Here is a 21,587-nt window from a genome sequence, read left to right as displayed (position 1 = left end):
AGATTATTACTTTCTATAGCTATAAAATAATAAGCTAAAAAAGAAAATTCACACTCTTCAAAGCACATTCATTCACACACACAAGCAATGTGCACTGCACAGTTTTGATTTAAATAATATTCAAAACAAATATCAAACACACAGAGAAAAATTTTGGTCAACTTTATTAGAACAATCTTGAATAAATAGAAACAAAAATAATAATGATTAGCTCAGCTCGCATGAATGCAGATATCTTGAAATATTAACAACCTTAATTTCATTTTTTTTTTTTTTTTTTTTAATAATGGAGTTAGATTATTCCAATCTAATTTGAAAACAATTCTTTGTCAATTTATTTCCTTTAGAAATTTTGGACTAATTTTAGTTCTCGTTATTTACTTCAAAATGTCGATAATGAACGATCCAACTTAAAGAGTGCGGCCAAGTTTAGCCCCAATTTCATCTCTCCATGAATTTGCCCGAACGTGATTGCAATCGATAGCTTCCAAAGCGTGGAACACGACTGTAAAGGAACCAAAGTGGTCAGTTGGACCGTTCCTGACATATCGCGTTCCAAAGGTGTGGGATGCCACGAGATGGCGCCAGCAACTATAAGCACCGAACAGTTGAGAGAACAACGAGCTTGATCAATGACTTTAATACGATACGGAGTTATGTCTGTGACCACTATAACGTGTTAGCTCACACTTTATACAAATACCCTCGGGACGTGAGGAGGTGATCTCGCAGCTGCGCCTCGATGCTGGCGCCATCTCGTGGCGTCCCATATCCTTGGAACGCGATATCGCAGGAACGGTGCATCTGACCACTCTGGATCCTTCACAGGCGTGTTATACGCATCGGAAGCTATCTCTTGCACTCAAGTTCTGTCAAATTCATGGGAAAATGAATGTGAGTCTCCAGGATAATGCTTCGTTGGTCGCACTCTTTATCAGTTGTGTATAAACGCTTGTGCCAATGACTGTACTTCTAATACTTCAAAACATACTTCATGCATCCTTCTTTACTATAATATTCATTATTTAATACATTTATTTGAATAACATATAATCAATTCCGATAACGAGAGAAAGACCTGTTACTTTATTAATTTAATTCTTTGGATTTATCAAAGAAATGCTGCCTTCCTTTTTTTTTAAAAAAAAAAAAAAAAGAAAAAGAAAAGCGCCTTAATTTATCTTCACGCCCTTTCACTTTCGTAGTCAAGCAATTTACATTAATTCAAATTGAAAACAAGTGAAAAACAAGTTACTTCATTTATAACAAGAAAACACATATTAACATTTAACAAAAATGCAATTAAATCTGGTTGTATAATTTGGGAAAAGACACCTGTTTCTTCCATCTGAATACGGAAGCAGAAAAATAACTCCCTTTTAACGAGCAATTTTCATCTATAAATTCAGCTATAACGTTATTCCGTTTTAACATTTACTTATTAACGACGCCTTTAACAACCAAAAAATGAAATATTTAGAATCTAATGAATTTATTACCCTTTTTATATTATGTGAATAAGAGACTTGATCAATTTTTTTTTTAGAGAAACCAACATTACAATTTATTTACAAAAATATTTGATCAGCCTATTTACAACGATACGGAAATAACAGGATAAACTCTTCTGTTTAAACGTGAAAACATGTTTGGTGAAGGGCACCAGCAAAAATGAAAGTACCAAAACATTTGTGTGATGAAAATACACATTTGATAAATATATTTTTGTTGCAATGGTAAAAGGCAGACTTCCTGGAAAGACGTCATAAACAAACAATCCTTTTAGTCTATCAAAGTCCGGGAAGAAAGGACAAGGGAATGAAAATAATAAGCAAGAGGTGTATAAAATAATTGGTATTTTTTTACCGGTGGTCATTATTGATTCGTCATTCGTATTCTCTTGGTCGTATTCATACTCGAGTCTGTCAGTCGCATTTTGCGAATATTTTGTATAACCTCTTTGTATTGGATATTGCAGTATGGATCCAAAAATGTAAGTCGGTCTGTTTATTGTTTTTTATTTTATTGTAGTAAATGACAATCAGTAGTAGTACAGTTTTCATTCAATGTTCCTCAGAACCTCAGGCTTATACGCCAGGACTATATTATTTAATATAAAAAGCTTTCAGCTTGTAACTTTGGTATTTATATTTACAAGGTCATAAATTATTAAAGAACTTTGTAGTTTCCAATGTTATAATGCTAAATGTGCATGTTCATTTGAAACTGGTTGGTCCAGTAATTTCCCAAACATTTGTTCTGTTTTGTTGTATCCAGTGAGATTGTTGTAAGGACCACCCTCAGCGTACTAGTCTCTTAATTATGAATAATAAATAAAAAAAATAGTAATAACTAGGATAATATGTGATTAATTATTAAACTTCTCATAGCATTAACATTTACTCCTTTCATCCCGAAATAAAGGTGACAAATATGAATAATAAAGATTATTGAAATAATACGTATTAGGAGGTTGGGTTGAAAAGTAGTTATTTAACACTACACATTTATATTATACACGTTATAATTTGATTTTAAGCTGCAAATTCGCGTGATTTATCACAAATTATATTGTGCAGTCGCCCCTTGTCAGTCTGGAAGCTCAGATAATGCGCTAATTAATGGTGTAATTGGGGATGTCAGAACTGACAAGTTGCACCCAGGGTTTTGTAAATATTAAATTTGGTAGAGCGTAAAATACATGATCTGACCTGGGTTGCATACAAATAAAATTGAGCATGTACAAAAGAAAGAGATTGTGATGTCGAAGAGGTTGAGAAGGGCGAGAAGGGAGTAACTTTTAGGATTGGTTAATCTGCTCGCACTTACTTGTAAATCTCGGCGTTTCCTCCTCTACGATTCTTCCAGTGGATTGGTGTCCGTCCATCCTTCTCTCTGGTCTACTGGGCGTCCAGGTAGTTGTGTGTTAAGGGTCTGCGAAACCCGGGCAGGAAAACTAGCGTTGCGAAAACAGTAAATTTAATCAAAATCGAAATCTCTCTTTAACGAATTGTCTGATAGCTTATAACGTTAGCTAAGACAAAGTGCTCTCTGGGTTAGAGCAAGGTAAACTTCTCGTAACTCGGAATTGTAACTCGTGCTCCTACATGTTGATTCATCTCTCATTCGATCCGGACTACCTCTTCCCAAAAGTCTCTCAGTCATTTTGTTCGATGTCCCTTCCGGGTTAATATCCTGGGCCATTGACTATTCCTTCAGTCTCGATGAAAAGTGCGTGCTCATAGATTAACCAAAGGTGAGGTGATGATAGGAATGCTGACAGAGAAACAATTTGTCGTTTTTATTGATTAAGAAATTACATGTGTTGAAGGAATTAACAAACAGCAAGAAAACTTCCTTGTAAGAAAAGTAAATGAACTTAGAAAAAAGAATGAAAAGTGATTCAACTTTAAATGAACGATGATGCTTTTTACTACATTGAATTTTAAAGTAAAATGTCCCGAAGTCCGAAATAAAATGCTTCATTGTGTGTTCAAATACACATATCTTCACAATATTTAACTTTGTTATTAAGTATTAAATTACACTATTAAGAAACTATTTAAAATGACTTTTAGAAAAGAAAAATAGATCATTTAATTTCTACCATGAGTATTCTTAACAACGGTAAATTTAATTACCCTGATTTTAACTTGTGTAAATTTTTTTCACTCGTGTTTTTACATTATTTCTTAATTATGTCGGAAGTAATCAATACTTATTCAAAATTATTAATTAAGCACACAGTCACCCTCAAAAATGAAGAATTTTAGTAAGGCTTCTATCGCTTACTTCTTGACTATTAACACATTACTTCATTCAGACAACTTTCCATTTCAACATTACGGAAGTTTTCACTTAAGAAAACGCTATACATAGCTCCTATTCCAGTTCGGTTAGCCATGTCTCATTCTAGCAACAGGTTTCTTAATTATAACGAACCATCAAACGAGCTCAGGAGGGGAGGGAGGGCGATACTTTCTCTCTACCCACATAACTATTCTCCCTGTCATGTCTTAAGGGAAACAAGTACAACTTCAATTTGATTGTAATTTACGTGATATTCATATCTGTCCATACTTATTATTGTTGCACTTCTAGACCTTGCGACATTACATGTCACGATTATTAGGTCCGCGCATTTAGGTATTTACATTTTTTTTTTCAGCAACAAACACTATCGCGAAAGTAAACTAAATTTCCACGCCAGTAAGTGAGTAGAGAATAGCTTATTCCGAGAAAAGTAAAATAATTACACGGGTGAAAACAGTTAATCATTGCAAATTCGTAGTTTCACAATTCCCGAAGGCGCATTACCGTTATGACAGACGAAAGCTCGTTCCTGAACATTTATACTTCACATTAAATCATTAGTCAGCGTCCCACAAACGAGATAGTAATTACCAAGTTAATGATGTAAGAACCCCAAGGAAACCCACCCACTCAGTGTTTATTTACCACAAAACCCATGTCGTATACCCATGCTATGAACACAGGAACTTTGGCGCCAGAAATGAATGCTCTACCAACTACCCCACCGACTTTGTGTTCAGTATCAACATGCAAAATATTTCAAACTTGCATAACGTCTGAAACATGATCGAAGCAATTTCCTTCAACGTAACACGTAATAACGAACCGTCAGCAAGAAGGAACTTGTTTACTTCCATAGTTCCAAAATCCAAGGATTTTGACGAAGAACAAGATATAAAAGAGCAAAATATGAATATGATTGAGGTCCAGTTTACGAATTTGCTTCTACAGTAAAGATGTGATGATGTCAACAAGAATTGCACATAGGGGAACTTCATTACTTTCACAGCTTATGGAAACAAATAATTATTTTACGATAATTTCAATCGCAAATTCTAGACGTCCCTTTTTCTTTTATTTCATTGCACTGCGAATTGCTAAATAAAGAGATTCAGTCTTTGTTACGTATTTTTGGAGATGGGTGCTAGTAGAGCTGTCTCTATGGGGGCATATCTTCCAACCTCCAGAACAGTTTTATACCCCTTCCCTTTCTTTCTGTCTTTCTGCCTCTGCCTCGAAAGTTGCAATCCAGTTACAAAACATATTATTTTTACACGTTTGGTCTGAAATAATTTTAAATTGAGAATAAGTAATATATACAGGGTGTAAAGAATGGTTGTTTACAACGCTTAGGAGGTGATTCTACAGATGAAAACAACTAAAAATGTCTATGTAACACAATGTCCATCTCGGCCTCCTAACCGAGTTACGGACGTCCAAAAGGGTAGGAAGATGAACTTTGAAGGCTAATTCTGGCAAAACGACAAGAGATAGAAGGGTGGTGTTAGGCGGCCCACACAGACTCTCAACATGGACTATCCAAAGATATTAAGATTAGATGTGTACAAGCCGAGCGCAAGGGATTCCCCAAAGGATGCGAAGCATGCCGCGAACGTTATGAGGGCAACATGAGGTGAGAGGATGTATGTGAAGTGTTCATGCATACAGAAACGAATAGCTGAAGTGTGTATGCGTATTCAAGATGGCGGAGAAGTGCGTGGTTACATAACCGTACAGGAAAGAAGCGCAATTTCGACAGGTTTATTCAAAGCATGTGTTCGAGAAAGCAGAAAGGGCAGTTCGACAGTGGGTAGGGACATACAGCGCTCTACATAGGGTCGACAGTTGTGTAATTAAAAAGCGCTAATAGGAAGGTGATGCAGCGTTCACAATAGAGGAACCGAAACCTGTTCCGGTGATAGTACTCGTAGAACACAAGCTGCAGCTGATTACTACAATTGCAATACAAACAAAAGTAATGAAAAAAAACTGAGTAAAGAGATTCACACAGTATGGCAAGATGCCGAGGCGCAGCAAAAATTTGAACTGGATTCAACGTGTGATTCTGCGCAGGGAGAGTGAAAGGGCAATTCGATAAGCATTTAATAATAATAATAAGAAGAAGAAGAAGAAGGAGGAGGAGGAGGAGGAATGGTGAGGAATACGAATACAAATAATATATTATTGTATTAGTATTAGTATTAGCACCGTCACTACCAGCATTGTACTAGCTACCTGTTGTCTCAAATTAACCTACATCAAACTACAATGATCTCCCTAAATATTACAGATGCATATGTAGAATATGTCATGTGCCTCTCAATGTTCTGTGCGCATGCGTAGAAAGATTCATCGAGACACTCAGCGTGTGTGTTGAAACTGTCCTCCATGAGCAGCATTGCACAAGTGACATTGGTTAATAACAAACTGCTGGTACGGCCAAACACTTCCGGTGTATCGGAAATTCGCGCCGCAGCAATCGAAATACGAGCCACGAGTTCTTCGGCTGTTTGCACAGGTGTTTCATAGACAATCCGTTTCATTTCACCCCAGAGAAAGAAGTCCATGGGTGTGAGATCTGGCGAGCGAGGTGGCCATAATACTGGACCACCTCTACCAAGCCATCGATTACCGAAAGTTTCCTGCAGGAATATCCGTACACGTTGGCCAAAATGAGCAGGTGCGCCATGTTGGAACCAGAGCCGCTGTTTCAATGCCAAGGGTACATCCTCGAGAAGTAGAGGTAAGACCTCACGCAAAAAGGTAAGATAATTGCAACCAGTCAGACGATTAGGTAAGATGTACGGTCCAATCAGGTAGTCATGTATGATGCCACACCAGACATTCACAGCAAACTTGTGCTGCTGCTGCTGCACAAGGATTGCGTGAGGATTATCTTCAGCCCATACATGACTGTTGTGGCCGTTTAGTACGCCTGCTCTGGTGAATATACACTCGTCCGTCCATAAAATAACTGTTGGGAAGTCTGGCTCAGCAATAGTGCGCTGCAGAAACCACTGGCAGAAGTCCACACACGGTTGAAAGTCTGCAAGAGATAAATCATGAACCTTTTGAAACTTAAAAGGGTGCATTCATTCCTCGTGCACAACCTGCCACACAGTCGTATGACTTGTGTTTATCGCCTCACCTACGGAGCGCGTGCTGGTTTTAGGATGAGCCGTAAATGCTTCCAGCACGTTTTCCTCAAATGCTACAGTTCGCACACTTCGATTTCGTCCTACTTCTTGTCGGGGTTTTTATAGTGATCCTGTGTCCCGAAGTCGGCGATCGATGGTTTAAAAGAAGATGTGCGACGGTAATCTCCTATTCGGGAACTGTTCTTTATACAGACGCCTTGCCTCCCGGCTGTTACTTCTCGCCTCGCCATATATGAGATGCATATCAGCAAGCTCAGTAAAAGAGTAGTCCGCCATTCTATCAGTTGCACTGTCGTTCACGGTTCTGGGAGTACCAGAATGATAAGCGGTAAAACTATTTAAATGATTATTGTTTCTACTATCATTCACGTGCGAGTTATCAGTTACCCAATTCTATACACTGAGGCCCTTATACACTACGCTAACACTCACACCGAAGCACCAAAATAGCATTTACTCGACGCCATCAACTATCAATGCTCCAACTAGTTGTGGAATTCAGTTACGAGCCCTGTGCATTAGATACGCCACCTAGTGTCAAACCAGAGATAGAACCACAAATGTTGCTTAGTGAACGAAGAAACTACGTCACTTGCATCCCGGGAACGCAATTTCGTATTGAATCATGGAGAAACTTACACACATACGGATCCTGTCATTCATAGCGGTGTTTGTGTAGGGCAAAATTAACGAGTGATAAGATTTTTTTTTCAGAAGTACTGTAATTACATATGCATCTACAAATGTATTATTGGTTACATGTGAAGATAGTTTGTTTTTCTTTTTTTTTTTTTCTGAGCTCCGTAAACGAAACGAAACTGAGCTCCTAAAACTCATCTTTGCGACTACTTGTAGCAGGAACGTTGAACAGCTTTGGTGTGTAGTAAATCTGGATGATTTCTCATGGTGTGGATAAAATAGATGAATGCAAAATCAGCGCTAATGTCTTCGTGTTGAATTATTTTCCTTCCAGTGTTTTACCTTAAAAGGATCGATACTTAAGCATAGAGTTCTGCTATTTACTTAAGGCCCTTCTAAACGCACCCGACAACTCTTCCCCCTTATTTATGAAACTCGTGTGAAAACTGAATAAAATATTCAGGTTTTGGAAAGTAGTTATGGTACTCATAAACTAAGAAACGATTCAAATAACATTTGAGACATTTGATAGGACAGCCTATGACAATCATTTGGCTGCCCTCAAAGGTATCGAATATCTTTTCTGGAAATCAATTATTTAAGATCACTTCATAGTGTTCCATGATCACTGTGTGGCCGAATTTTCAAAATTCGACTACTTTCTTTCATTTTCCCACAATTTTCAAAAACCGAGAAACGTTGTGGGGAGCGTTTAGAGGAGCCTTACTCAGCAATGGGAAGTCCTTAAACTCCACAGTAACCTTGTCATGTCGTGGATAAAACTTGATTGGTTTGTAGTGTATTAAATTATGTTAATAAATAGTAAACATCTGGCTAGACGTGACGCGTAAGAAACGCGACCACACTTAAGCCACAGTCTGTCGGTTATAAAAAACTCTGCTTCTTCCTTTCGTAATGACAGGCAAGGTTGCCAGATTTCCAACACTCCTCAGAAAGCTATTCCTAAATCACCTGGTAACTTTTCACTTGAGAGGTGTTTTACTGCTTCATAAAACAGCGGGCGCTGTTGGTTGCCCGACGCGTCAAGTACGCGAGGGGATAATTTATTATTATTATTATTATTATTATTATTATTATTATTATTATTATTATTATTATTATTATTATTATTATTATTATTATTATTACTTAAATGCTCATCGAATTGCCCTTTCACCCACATGTTCAATCCCGGATGCCAGTTCCCACTGCTGCTATGTCTCGGCATCTTGCCGTACTGTGTGAATCTCTTTGCGGGTGAATTCCACCTGAAGAACACTCCATTTGTGTGGATAATTTCGTCGAAACAAGAAGTACAGGGTGTCCGAGAAGTCCTTCCCTGATTACAGAAATGGATAACTCAGGCTAGAAATAAGATAGAAATATGAAACTGGTGTTGAATTGTTTACAAACTATAAAAGTTTTTGTCTGTGTTAGGTTTGTTCTGTTTTACCAAGTCTCCGTGCCTATCTCGATAGGACATTTCCTGGGCGATGGATTGGTCGTGATGGACCAACAGCTTGGCCTCCACGCTCTCCTGACATAACCCCATTAGACTTCTTTTTATGGGGTTATGTCAAGGATGAGGTCTACCGAACACGTGTACCAGATCTTGAAACCCTGCAGCAACGAATAACCACAGTCGTTGCATCGATCCCTCCAGTGATGTTGGCTAATGTGTGGATGGAAATTGAATATCGCCTAGATGTGCTACGTGCTACCAAGGGTGCTCATGTGGAAGTGTACTGATGTGACCAAAACTTTTATAGTTTGTAAACAATTCAACACCAGTTTCATATTTCTATCTTATTTCTAGCCTGAGTTATCAAATTCTGTAATCAGGGAAGGACTTCTTGGACACCCTGTAGTTTAAAATTGTGCAGTCTTGCAATATCTTTTATACTTCTAACTACAGTTTGAAAAGCTTAGTCACTAAATAAAACTTGCTTTAATAATAAGAAACAAGTAGAACCACTGTTCAAGCTCAGTTCATTATCGAAAACCGTAACTTCTCATTCAAATGCTCTTTTTTATACAACAATGGCAATGATTAGGAATATCTTACTTTTTTCAATGCATAGTTCAATGCATAAGTAATCTACAATTATCCGAATTCACAACTTTGTGTGATTCATAGTTTCGTCATATATATCCTCAAACGTTTTTTACATTCTAACGCAGTGGTCGCATTCAGCCTTAACTACTCAGTTTTTCATTCTTGCTGTTTGTATTGCAATTGTAGTAATCAGCTGAAGCTTATCTTCTACAAGTACTATCACCGGAACAGGTTTCGGTTCCTCTATCGTAAACGTTGTATCACCTCCCAATTAGCGCTTTCTAATTACACAACTGTCGACCCTATGTAGAGCGCTGTATGTCCCTATCCCACTGCTGGACTGCCGTTTCTGCTTTCTCGAAAACATGCTTTGAATAAACCTGTCGAAATTGCGCTTCTTTCCTGTGCAGTTATACAACCACGCACTTCGCCATCTTGAATACGCATGAACACCACACACACCCTCTCACCTCACTTTGCCCTCATAACGTCCGCGGCATGCTTCGCATCCTTTGGGGAATCCCTTGCGCTCGCCTTGTACACATCTAATCTTAGTATCTTTGGATAGTCCATGTTGAGAGTCTGTGTGGGCCGCCTAACACCACCCTTCTATCTCTTGTCGTTTTGCCAGAATTAGCCTTCAAAGTTCATCTTCCTACCCTTTTGGACGTCCGTAACTCGGTTAGGAGGCCGAGATGGACATTGTGTTACATAGACATTTTTACTTGTTTTCATCTGTAGAATCACCTCCCAAGCGTTGTAAACAACCTTTCTTTACACCCTGTATATATGTAATATTTATGATACGAATCATCACTAACATCATTACAAATGTGTAACTATTAATGGAAAATGATTAAATATGTACCCTAAATATTACATTATAAGCACAAAATAGAAAGTACTTTGGTATCTATAGAGTATCCCACATCCAAAAATCAATAATCCGATTAAATTAGTCTTGCCATCCATTGAGTATTGATCCAATGCGTCGATGTGCAATTATATGAGCAGTTTTCATAAACTCGTAAGTACTTCCGAAATAAACAACTTTGTGAATTAAAATACAAAACAGTGAAAACACAGAAACATGAAAACGAGTAACCGTTTTCCAAAATCCTTTCATTTGCGCGATTAGCTACCTTCACTTAATGCAGGACAGGAAACTACGATAAAATTGAAACTACTGGACAAGAAAATGGAAAAATGTTAAAATTACGCGCGCTTCGAAAATAAATTTACCATTACATCGTTGATCTAAGTGCATTTTGTGGATGATTCATCAATATGATATTCCCCTGCACAATTGAAAGCAAAAGATAATGCACACGACCACATAACATCATTTTGTTATATATCGTTAGAGGAAATATAGATAAGATTATCATGTCTGAAGTTCCCAATTAAAAAACAAGCACTCAACCACATCTGAAATCATCTTAAAATTTTCATTCTTAGTAAGTCGATATTCCCTAACTCTTGGCAGAATTACCGATCTTCTCAAATTTCCTAACGATTTCCGATTTGTCCCGCCCTAGTTATCGGAAGATGCGCCAAGGTAGCATGTATATAATTTTTTTCTATAGAGTTTCTCTGTGAACACCTGTGTCCGTCTATCAATCCAAAAATGAGAAGCAACTATGATTATTTTTGTGTTCAGTGTACATTTTAATCTACGATGGATCGTGTGAATTGTTAAATAGAAAATCCAACTCTTTGTTTGTGTACAGAAATAGAATAGTATCTACGTAGCAGTCTGCTATCAAACAGGCTGAGGATTGTTTGTTAAAACTGAGGAAAGAGAGCTAACTGTCGTTATCTGTTGTTGGTAATATCTGTCATCAAATGAAAGATATTAGTATTAGTAATATCTGACTGCGAATTTCATAAAAATCTCACTCATTTTAATTATACAATTTTTACAAATCTTTATTTTTTCGTCTTGTCTTATTCTTCAGAAACCTTTCAAACAATCTTATTGGATGTAATGAATAAATTTGAAGATTTTCATTCGAAATTACATTTACTTATATATGTGGGTGAAATAAAACTATCTGAATTTTATGGAAATTAAATTCACCACAATGTTAAATCAGGTTCAGAAGTAATATTTGATAATACCCTGTAGCCAGTTTATGAACAGGGGGAGGGGAAGATACCCATTTTCCAACTTATATAGATGCGAAAGTAAATATTTGCACTCATTAGTGAGTTTTCAATAAATAAATATCTCATGTAGGCACATGTTTTCTGCGCAATTTAATAACAATCTTCAACAGTTGAAATGGCATACTCTTGAGATACAAGGTAACTGCAAATAACCATCGATATTATCTTAATTTTAACTAAGAATGATAGATAATATCTTTGCTTAATCACGAATACTTTAATCTGTAAGTAGTGGGGGACCATTATTCACAAAGATGATCTGGTCAAAGTCACCCAAATGCATTCATAGCCCTACTTCCACAGGTAAATCTTATTCATTACAGAAAGATTTCTCTTCATAAGATATAATAGGCACACTTCTTACAAGTAGTATACTATTGCAGAGATACTGTAATGTAACCCGTCTAAATCATAGAATGAAGTAATATTTAAGATTTCAGCTGCGATTAGAACTAAAAACGCGATGCATTCATATATGAAAGTAAGGGAAAAAAAAGAAGGAATGTCACAAAACTGGATTTACGAGAAAACGGCGTTATAATATTGAAACCGCGTACAAAATGAATAGAGTTAGTCAAATCTTTTGCTCCTTTTACATGGACATTTCTACATTTACGCATGTGCGGTATATACAGTCAGATAGTACCAAGAGTTACCAACAGATAGGACAAAGCACCCGTTAAAGCACACACATGGACATTCCTTGTTTTTTTCCCCTTACCCTGAATATAAGCATTTTTATCAAAATATCGTAACTCGAGAAAATTAATTCAAGTTTTAAAATTATTATATCAAAATTTTATTATTTTTCTTTCTTTTTCAGATATGAAGCTTCCAATGTTAAAAATAAAAAGGCTTACAACACACGACCTACTATCAGCACTAGAAAGAACTAAGCCTTCGGCGGCACACCTAGTTAAAAAGTACCAACAATGGCAAAAGGAATTTGGTTCTGTATAGGTGTATTTTCTTAATAAAACCCGTAAATTTCTTTATCAAAAAATTTTACTCTAGATATACATAGTATTATGCCATGTCAAAAAAAAAATACTGGAAACACATAAGGAAATATGAAATAGTCTTACACAACTTAAAGTAAATACAAATATCATATGTTCGTGAATGTCATTCAAAGAAGTCCATCAGCTTTTAAATTCTAAGATCCAGGTTACACATCTTCTTAACACAATGTTTTTTTGCACACAAACTGAATATTACTTGATATTAAAACCACTTTTTGAAATGCCTTGACGTGAAAAATCATTGAATTTTATCATCACTATTAACATTAAACTGTTTAAATTAATTATTAGTAAAATCATGTCCCGTATAATATTTCATCTTTTTTTCTTCTGGTTTTTATCAGTTTGAGAGTCTGTCCCTTTTGAGAAATTGCTTGGAAACGCTGATTGCGAACTGCATCTTGCCTGCTTAAGACCATGATAGTATCCTAAGACAAAAAAGTAAAATGTATGTAAGTTAAATGTAACGATCAAATGTACTAACATGTTTAGTTACACAAAAATAATTAATTTATCAAATAAGTGAATATGTACAATTGTTTCTATTAAGCATGATTATTTTAGAATAGTATCACAAATTAAAAGAGCTGAAACAGGTCAACCTGAAAGACACACTTGATTTCTTTAAAAAAGAAAAGAAAGAAGCATCATAAACAACTTCTGCCAAATCTGCGCTTATTGCTTGACGTATACAGAACATATACAAGTACCAGTATTTTCTCAACAGGAATACTTGCTTATATATGAAGCGTTTGTCATTAGACGGCTTGTGATTTTCTTGCAAAAATCCTGCAAGTCAATGATGTTTCTAGAAGAACAAAAATTCATTCAACTGCAGTACTCTAGGTACGTTGGTTAGGGTAGAATTTTGCTTTCCGTTCAGTACCGAGACTATATGAGATGTGGACTACAGCTTAGTGTGGGATCCGAACCATATGAACTTTCGCTGGGAATAGAACTGGAATCTCCCACGCCAAAGACGCGTATGCTAACCGCATAGCCACGAGAAAGCTCTTCTAAAAAAGTATGAACCACCACATTAAACTTCTCGCAGTTCGCTCGTTTCTTTCCTCACACCCATTATCAATCATCCGTAGAAAGTCTCCAATTGACCAAATTTAAAATATTGATACATTTTAACCGTCTTAATGTCCATATGAAATATTGTAGTCTGCAGTAACACCAGTAAGTCTAAATTTCAACTTTGTCTGCAAATAACTCGAAAATCTATGATCTGAACACACTGATATTTCATACGCATGCTAAGCTTATAAAGATTTACCACCATGCCAAATCTGATCAAGATCGGATCAATGCCACTGATTGCGTCTAATGAATGTTTTCTAGAAAAATCTGACTACGTCCAAACTCCAACTTTGATGAAACAATGGTAGATAGATGAACTTAGTAGGCATATGCGCTATTATTTTGAGCATGTATTTTTGACTCTGAATTTACTGGCTATCAGAATTAGTACAAATATAAGTCCAGACTCCAACTCTGATGAACAGTAACTCGGGAACCAAAGGTCAGCACACCATAATATATTATATGTGCACTAATCATTGTCAAGCACTACCACCAAGTGTAATCAAAACCTGCTGAGTTATATCAATCGCGTTTTTGTGGAATTTCTTGATTTCACCGAGTCCAAACTCAACCCGAGTCTCATAGCCAATAATGCGGGAACCTAATGTTTGCACACTATTTTATACTAAACTCGCATGTAGTAGGCTCGTAAAAGTACACCACGATACCAAGTTTGGTCAAGATTGAATGAGTTTAATCGATCGCATTGTAATGAAATTTCTTGATTTTACTGAGTTCAAGTCGCAATTTGATTGCCAGTAATTCGAGAACCGAAGTCTGTACATCGTAATATGTCTCGTGTATGCCAAGTTCCTCGAGATCTATCACGATACCAAACTTGGTCAAGAATGAATGAGGTTCATTAATAGCATGCGCAGGACTCATAGCGAGTCACTATTTTAACTAAAAGTGTTTTTTTTTTTTTTTTTTTTTTTTTTTTTTTTTTTTTTTTTTTTTTTTTAAGTTGGTCACTAAAAGTTACTTTCTGGGAGGTCAAGTGACTTTTTCGTGTGATTTGTTTTGCATTGGAAGTTTTCTAAGAAAAATATAAAAATAAGTGGAAAAAGGCAGAAACTTGTTACTCATTACTCTTCTGAAAGCCTCAGTACTTGCTGCCATATGTGAAACAGTCCGTTTTATTCTCACCTCAGGTTTTATTCTTTCTAAAGCACAGTGGATGGTTGGTGGATGCTTAAGCTCTCATGGTGGGGTTGAGAACCCTTCTGTCTATTCTTTCTTCTATCATAATAGTCTTCTAGTTTTCTTTTGTAATAGTTAACGCTCTGCTCAACGTTGTGTGTGTGTGTGTGGGGGGGTTCATCATGTTCGTTTTGTGTTATGCTTTTTGTATGTTCTTCTTAAGAGTATGTGATGAATTTGAATATTTCGTGGCTTTGAGAACTCTCAATACTAAGCTAAATATAATGTCTGGGATGAAGAAATTCGGAAATAGGTTAGAACTGATTCCACTTACTCAGAAGCTTCTTACATCTGCTAAGTCTGCTTACCGTAACTACAAAGCAGACTTAGAAAACCTAAGAAAGGAGGAAGCTCAAACAGAAGAAGTAAAGAAGAAAAGTTAAAACAAAACAACAAACGAAGAGAGAGGTGATGGAGAAATTGACAAGAGAAAAAAGGGGCATGATGAGATTTTGGTCACTTTTTCGTGTGCTTTGGGTCACTTTTCAACTATTTACAAGAGACCAGACCACTATGACCCTGCAAGCGATTTAAATATTCTTCTACAAAGTCCAAACCCAACTCTGATAGTTAATAACTCGGTAACCACATGTGTAGTGATCTCCTTAAGGTCTACCGCCATACCAATTTTGGTCAAAATCGGATGAGTTCCATCGCGTACGAGAAAAATCAAATGAAAGGCTAACAGGAAACTGTTTCCATTTATTAAATTGAATCGTGAATCATGTTATACCGTTGAGCTGTTACTTAAATATTTATGAAATACGAACATAATTGTTATAGATAGCTAAAAAATTTTAGTTTAAAGAAAAATCACTGCACCAGTAAAATACCCTTTCTGTGTATCCCCAAACAAGTAGGTTATGCCATACTATAGGGTTAGTTAATATTTTTTAAATAAATAAATAAATAAATAAACGTTTTACAAGATCTTGTTCTCACCTCACCAGTAAACTACTCTTTTCGTGTCTTTCGAGAGATATATGCCGTTTTTGTATAATAATGAGCAATTTCTTGTAAATCTGAGAAAAGCTCACTTCCCCTAGTAAATTACTACCGGTTCTGTACTTTCCCAAGACAACTGACTTACTGTATGCCATATGTAAAGTCGTTATAATCTATTTCCTACACTAAACACACACTAAGACTGTGACGGTTATACATGTTAATCTGCAGAGGTAGCAAAATGTTATCAGCGTTCTCATCAAAGGTGGTAATCGGGGGCGTCTCACAAATATTAGGAAGGGGACTGGAGTAATGTATCATTCAGAAGGTCTTTAATCTTCTTTCTAAGATTTTTTCCCCCTAAATTTCTGAATTTCATATAAATATCTATCTAGAGTTATGGAAATGGTACAGTTAATAACGTAAATATTCTATGAAATGCATGTAACTTCCTTTTCAAAGCTACATAGTCACACTGCAGTTAAAAGAATTACACGTTAACTACGAGGTCAGTTTCTAAAAATATTTTATTAATTATGTTTTATGACTAACCCGGGATACAGAACCTGAAACAACAAAGTGGGGGTGATGTATATATTTCCTGAAAGCTCAGGTCAAGGTAAGACCAAAACCAGTTACCAAAATTGGGGAGGTCTCATGAATTCCGCTTGGGGGGTAGCATTTTACTTATTTTTATTAAAACCTTTAAGCGTGTCCATAAAGTCCGTTGCAACCCCGAAAAATCTGAAACGGTGAGACAGACATGAAAACAGAAAAACATGTCTTTCATCATTTCAAAACTACAACGTTTCAAAGTAAAATAAATTGTCTCAAAGTCCCCCGCAGAGTCCCAGATAGGGTCCAACTCAAAATTTTTAAATGGAAAGGGGGGCAACTTGCATATCATATGAAGGTTAGTGTTAAATGGAAGAAGATAAATCAAGTCTCGACTCTCTACGATAAGCCTGTGCGAAATAGCGGTGGGTCAAAATATCAACACATCTTCATTGCAAAGTCTATAGCCACTCATGAATTTGTGGGTTCAGGTTCAAGTACATCCCTAGTTAAATACAATAATTACAAATACAACGTACCAAACATTTTTCAAAATATCAATTATTACTCTTACAAAGGTCTTAAGTTTACGGAAACTCATATGCATATTCTGAATTAAGAAAGCTTAAGGCTGGTAGTACTGCTGTCTTCCTCTACATATTGTAGTTAGTTACAGACTTATATTCCACTATAGCGTGTTCGGAGCATGTTTAAAAGGACAATCTGCTTGCGATATTAAGTTCAGCACATAAAGCTGAAGCTATTCTTGGTCCATTTAAAGAAGAATGGACTTCGGACAACTCCCACTTCAGCACTCTGGAATATACGTATGTACTCTACTCTATGGAGTGGAGAAAGAAACAGAACTATATTCCAGTCTCAAACGTTCCTTGTTACAGAATCACCGGCAATCGAGCATAGTGCAATTGATGAGTTTCCTCAGAAACTTGAGGCTCATGTGAAGGCTAATAGTGGATATTTCGAAAAGTATTTAGTGCGTTGAGCTTATAATTATTGTACCATAGTTTAGAATAGATTTAGAAACTGGCCTCGTAAGTAACGTTTAGTTATTCACTGAAAGGCTTTTAATTGTTCTACAACTATATAGCATTGAAAAAGAAGCTACAATACATTTAATAAAATGCACTGGTAGAAACGCATTTAATATCGAATATATATACTCAGATTCAAATTAAATTTGCACTGCGAAATGTGTCTCTAGAGGGTACGTTGAATCTCACTACACTGACCATCGTAGAGGTAAGGCTTTAGAGGACATGTTTTTAATAGCCTAAAGGTCGTCGTAACGGGTTTGCAACTCTGTTCTGTCTCGATCTGTTTGTATCTGCAATGTCAAGATGACGTCAGCAGTGCAATTAAGTAATTCTAAACGTAGTTCTATAATGAGGAAGTGAAAGATCGGGTTGTCAGTCTGAAAAATTATTGTTCGTGCGGGTCGTAACAATGTGGTCCCCTGGTAGTGTACACAATAAGAGACAAGAGTTCCTGCATTGACGTATCCAAGAAACGCATCTTGATACTCCTCAACAGAAGGCTCATTCTGGCTACCCTAATAACAGCACGGCGATCCTTATTACAATCAGAACCACCGATTACATCCAAGCATGTACGCAAGCAAGTCGAAGTTTCTGCATATCTCTGCCATGATTACTTCTAACTTCTGCTCATTGTCAAGGATATGTTCGGTGGTCGGAAAAGACTGCTATGGTGAGGCAAAGAACGGCGGTGGTGGTTCGATGATTTGGTTCTGTTCTGAATGTAGTGACGACCGTGTGGGTGTCCGCGAATATGCAGGTGAGTGGAAAATCCAATGTGTGTTCGCACTCGCTAGATGGTACCCACGCTTGGCATGTTGGTACTTCCTTGGGGATAATAAGTTACACATTCCGCTCGTCCCTTGTCTCCGTTTAGTTCGTCGTATTCGTGATTTCAATCCTGCTCTTCAACTTAACTGGATACGATGCGGGACTCCATTTTCCAGTTGGATAACGTGCATTTCCATACCGAGAAGACAATCCAGTGTATTCTACGTAATATACGCCTCTACATTGGCATGCCCTATCGAGATGTGGTACATGGTGGGATGGTGCCTCGAACGACCATCCCCCTGCTACCAGAAGATTTGCAACAACTGTGAGATACGGTAACCCTAGACAGACATTCAGCATCTGTGTGACCGGCCACCTGCCCGAACAATGGCTTCTATGGCCGCTACGGGTTGTTACGTATGTTTGTAAGGTGAGTACTGAGTACTGTATGCTTTTCAACACCATGTATATGTTCGGGGAATCTCATGGGTGCAATATTAGGATCTTCACCTACTATTACCTTCTTCTTGTATATAACTTTGAACCAGATCCATGGGTGTACTGAAATGTGTTTTCACCGTTAAGTCTTTCTATGTTTCTCAACTCAATAAGTATGTCTCTCTGAAGAGGTAAAAGTCCTGCAACTGAGATGCAGATAACTAAAGACTATGCATTACAGCCTAGCGATGAGAAATAAATTACACAAGTCTACATAAATATTTTTTTCTGACACCTACATGGGTTTCTTTTACGATTATTATGTTTTGGGGTGTGCTGAGCCTGAAAATGGCCCTCTTTTTTCCATCACGTAAAGTTTATTTGCAAAACAGAGGAGAATAATAAACTGATTTGTCAAAAAAACATCGTTTCATTAACACACAAAACAGAATTACATTTGCCATTTATGCCATATTTGTGACTGATAAATGTTCAGTAATCACACTGTTGACCTGTGAAATCTTTTCATCTTTTATACTTCTTCTGGTTCTCTTTCGGTTTCCAGTACTTCCAGTCTTTCGCTTAAGCATACAACAGTTCAAATTCCCCTTTCCCTACGGTATCCATACTTCCTCATCCCCTCCCCTTCATCATCCTACATTTTCCCTTATTTAGTACTCTTCATCAACCTTGTATAATTCACTGTTGATTACAAATATTTATTAATAGAGAATAACTCGCAAGGTTGTTCGTTCAATGGCAGAAGTGAAAGATATTTTACACCCTAGATTTGCAAGAAAACCTAACGTGTTGGATTTTTTTTCTTTTTTTTTCCGTATTCAGCATGCAAATGTCTTCATACGAGAACTTCGCTGCAGTTTTTCGATCCCAGACTTGTGTTATTTAATATGTAATTTTCTGAAATCGAATCAGACACTCACCAAAGTATGGGAGCCATACAGTTTACAGAATGTAGAAAGAAGGATGTTAGGCAAAAGAAAAGAACATTTCTCAGAGTAATCTGCTATGGAAATCTAAAGTCAGAACTCCAAACATCGATATCAGCATTCTATTAGTTATGACTCAATTACCTACGAGAAGTTACCTCATATATGTTTGTACACAAGAACAAATCATTATTCGGTGTCTTTCTCATAATCGTACTACTCACCTGTGTGAAAACCGCTCATATACCATGCCATAAGCATAGCAGAGAGCGCCTGACTATCGCACTCATTTGCGTCATCCAGCAACGGCAGGGGAGGCGGTGGAACTGGAATTGGCATAGGAGGCATATGCTAAAAGAAAAATTAAACAGACTCTGGATAATTTGTTTTGTTGATACCGTTTCGACGAAGATGTACACTTATGTCCAAAATTGTTGTCGCATGTCTTTAGAAATTACATAAATAGAAATAACGCTCTTTCTTGTGATAGAAAATGTCACATGTCTTCTTGCAAATGAGCAGAAAAACAAAACACATATTTCCAAAAAATATTTCAATAAAAAATTAAGAAATAAGCAAGTTATAATTAAAAACAGAAATCTCCGAAACTTTCATTGTAAAATTCTAAGTTCCATTTTCATAAAGGTGGGAAACGCGCAGCGAAATTTACAAAGAGGGAAGGAATTTTATGCTTTGTTAGAAATACAACGTAAATCTGTCATAAGGTTAGTTACTATACATGTGGTACAACTCTAACAATCATTGCTATTAAGCATTTTACATTTAAACAAAGGACTAAATAGAAATAAGCTACAAAATGTGCGAAGCAATCAGGCATTATGTGTTAGTGGTTTCGTTATATGCGTCTGCCAAGGTGCACTTCTTACCGTACCTTTGTAGAGTAGTCGGTTAAAGCTTGTTCTTTACGTGCTTTTTTTTTCCATGATCATCACTTCGAATCCCATACCCTATAGTAACAGTTTTTTTCTTTTTTTAAAGAAAAGCTTGATTCTGTAAATTCCTTAAGGAACAATGTTTTGTTCTAATAATGATCCTTAATATTATCCTCTTCATTCTAGTTTATTTGAATATTTCCAAACAATTTAGAATTATGTCTTTAAAAACATTAAAATTGTCAATAATTTTATAAAAAGCGGAACTTCATTTATCATCATTTTCATAACCGAAATAAGAAACTTACAAATAGTGGAATTTTAATTAACATATGACTAAACTTTTATAAAACAGTAATTAAATAAAACATTTACTCCCCATAGTTTCTGCAAGTAATATGTAGGAAATAAACAGAAATAATGAACGTAAACTATTAGATGTCGATTAAAAATTAGTAGGGATAGTTCTAAAGGGAAGTAGAAAATTCACTCTGCTTCATGAAAATAATAAACATTTTACAAAAATAATGGTATTTTTGCTGTATCGGAAATTTGTTTAGTAAATAAATAAATAAAATACAATTATATAATTCAATCACTCTGACTCGATAGCTTGAAGAGAAACTGTGTCGGTTGGCGATCCTTCGGCTTTCTTCGTAGCACACGAAGGGACACGAAGTTGATCCGAACCAAGGGATAGGGTGTAAAAAGAAGTAATGGCACTCACGGTCGGATAGGTATTGCCTGTCACATAAGAAAATGCATGTTCTCCGCAGGATAGTATCTGTTGCTTCTTGACGCGATGGAAGATACGAGAAAATCGGTTCGGTTAAT

At 36.5% G+C, this 21,587-nt stretch overlaps 2 protein-coding genes across 2 annotated transcripts in view; one reads left to right on the top strand and one right to left on the bottom strand.

Moving 5' to 3' along the window:
- Positions 1-12,828, top strand: part of LOC145666613 (katanin p60 ATPase-containing subunit A-like 2) — a gene marked incomplete in the record, with an annotated part of 83,939 nt that extends 71,111 nt beyond the window's left edge. The window contains 1 exon segment of the mRNA XM_081734045.1: positions 12,659-12,828. Within this exon segment, the coding sequence (XP_081590171.1) occupies positions 12,659-12,795 (137 nt within the window).
- A 5-nt stretch (positions 12,829-12,833) lies between these two features.
- The window catches only part of Smn (survival motor neuron), a 51,828-nt gene continuing 43,074 nt past the window's right edge, over positions 12,834-21,587 (bottom strand). The window contains exons 6-7 of the mRNA XM_081734046.1: positions 20,085-20,211; positions 12,834-13,285 (exon numbers count right to left, since the gene is read on the bottom strand). Coding sequence (XP_081590172.1) covers positions 13,173-13,285; positions 20,085-20,211 — 240 coding nt within the window. The 3' untranslated portion in view covers positions 12,834-13,172. The remainder of the gene's footprint in view (positions 13,286-20,084; positions 20,212-21,587) is intronic.

Source organism: Thermobia domestica, chromosome 12, assembly GCF_964235325.1.
Source record: "Thermobia domestica chromosome 12, izTheDome1.hap1.1, whole genome shotgun sequence".
Lineage (NCBI taxonomy): Eukaryota > Metazoa > Arthropoda > Insecta > Zygentoma > Lepismatidae > Thermobia > Thermobia domestica.
The sequence above is the reverse complement of the archived record's forward strand: the minus strand, read 5'-3'. Positions and strand labels throughout refer to the sequence as shown.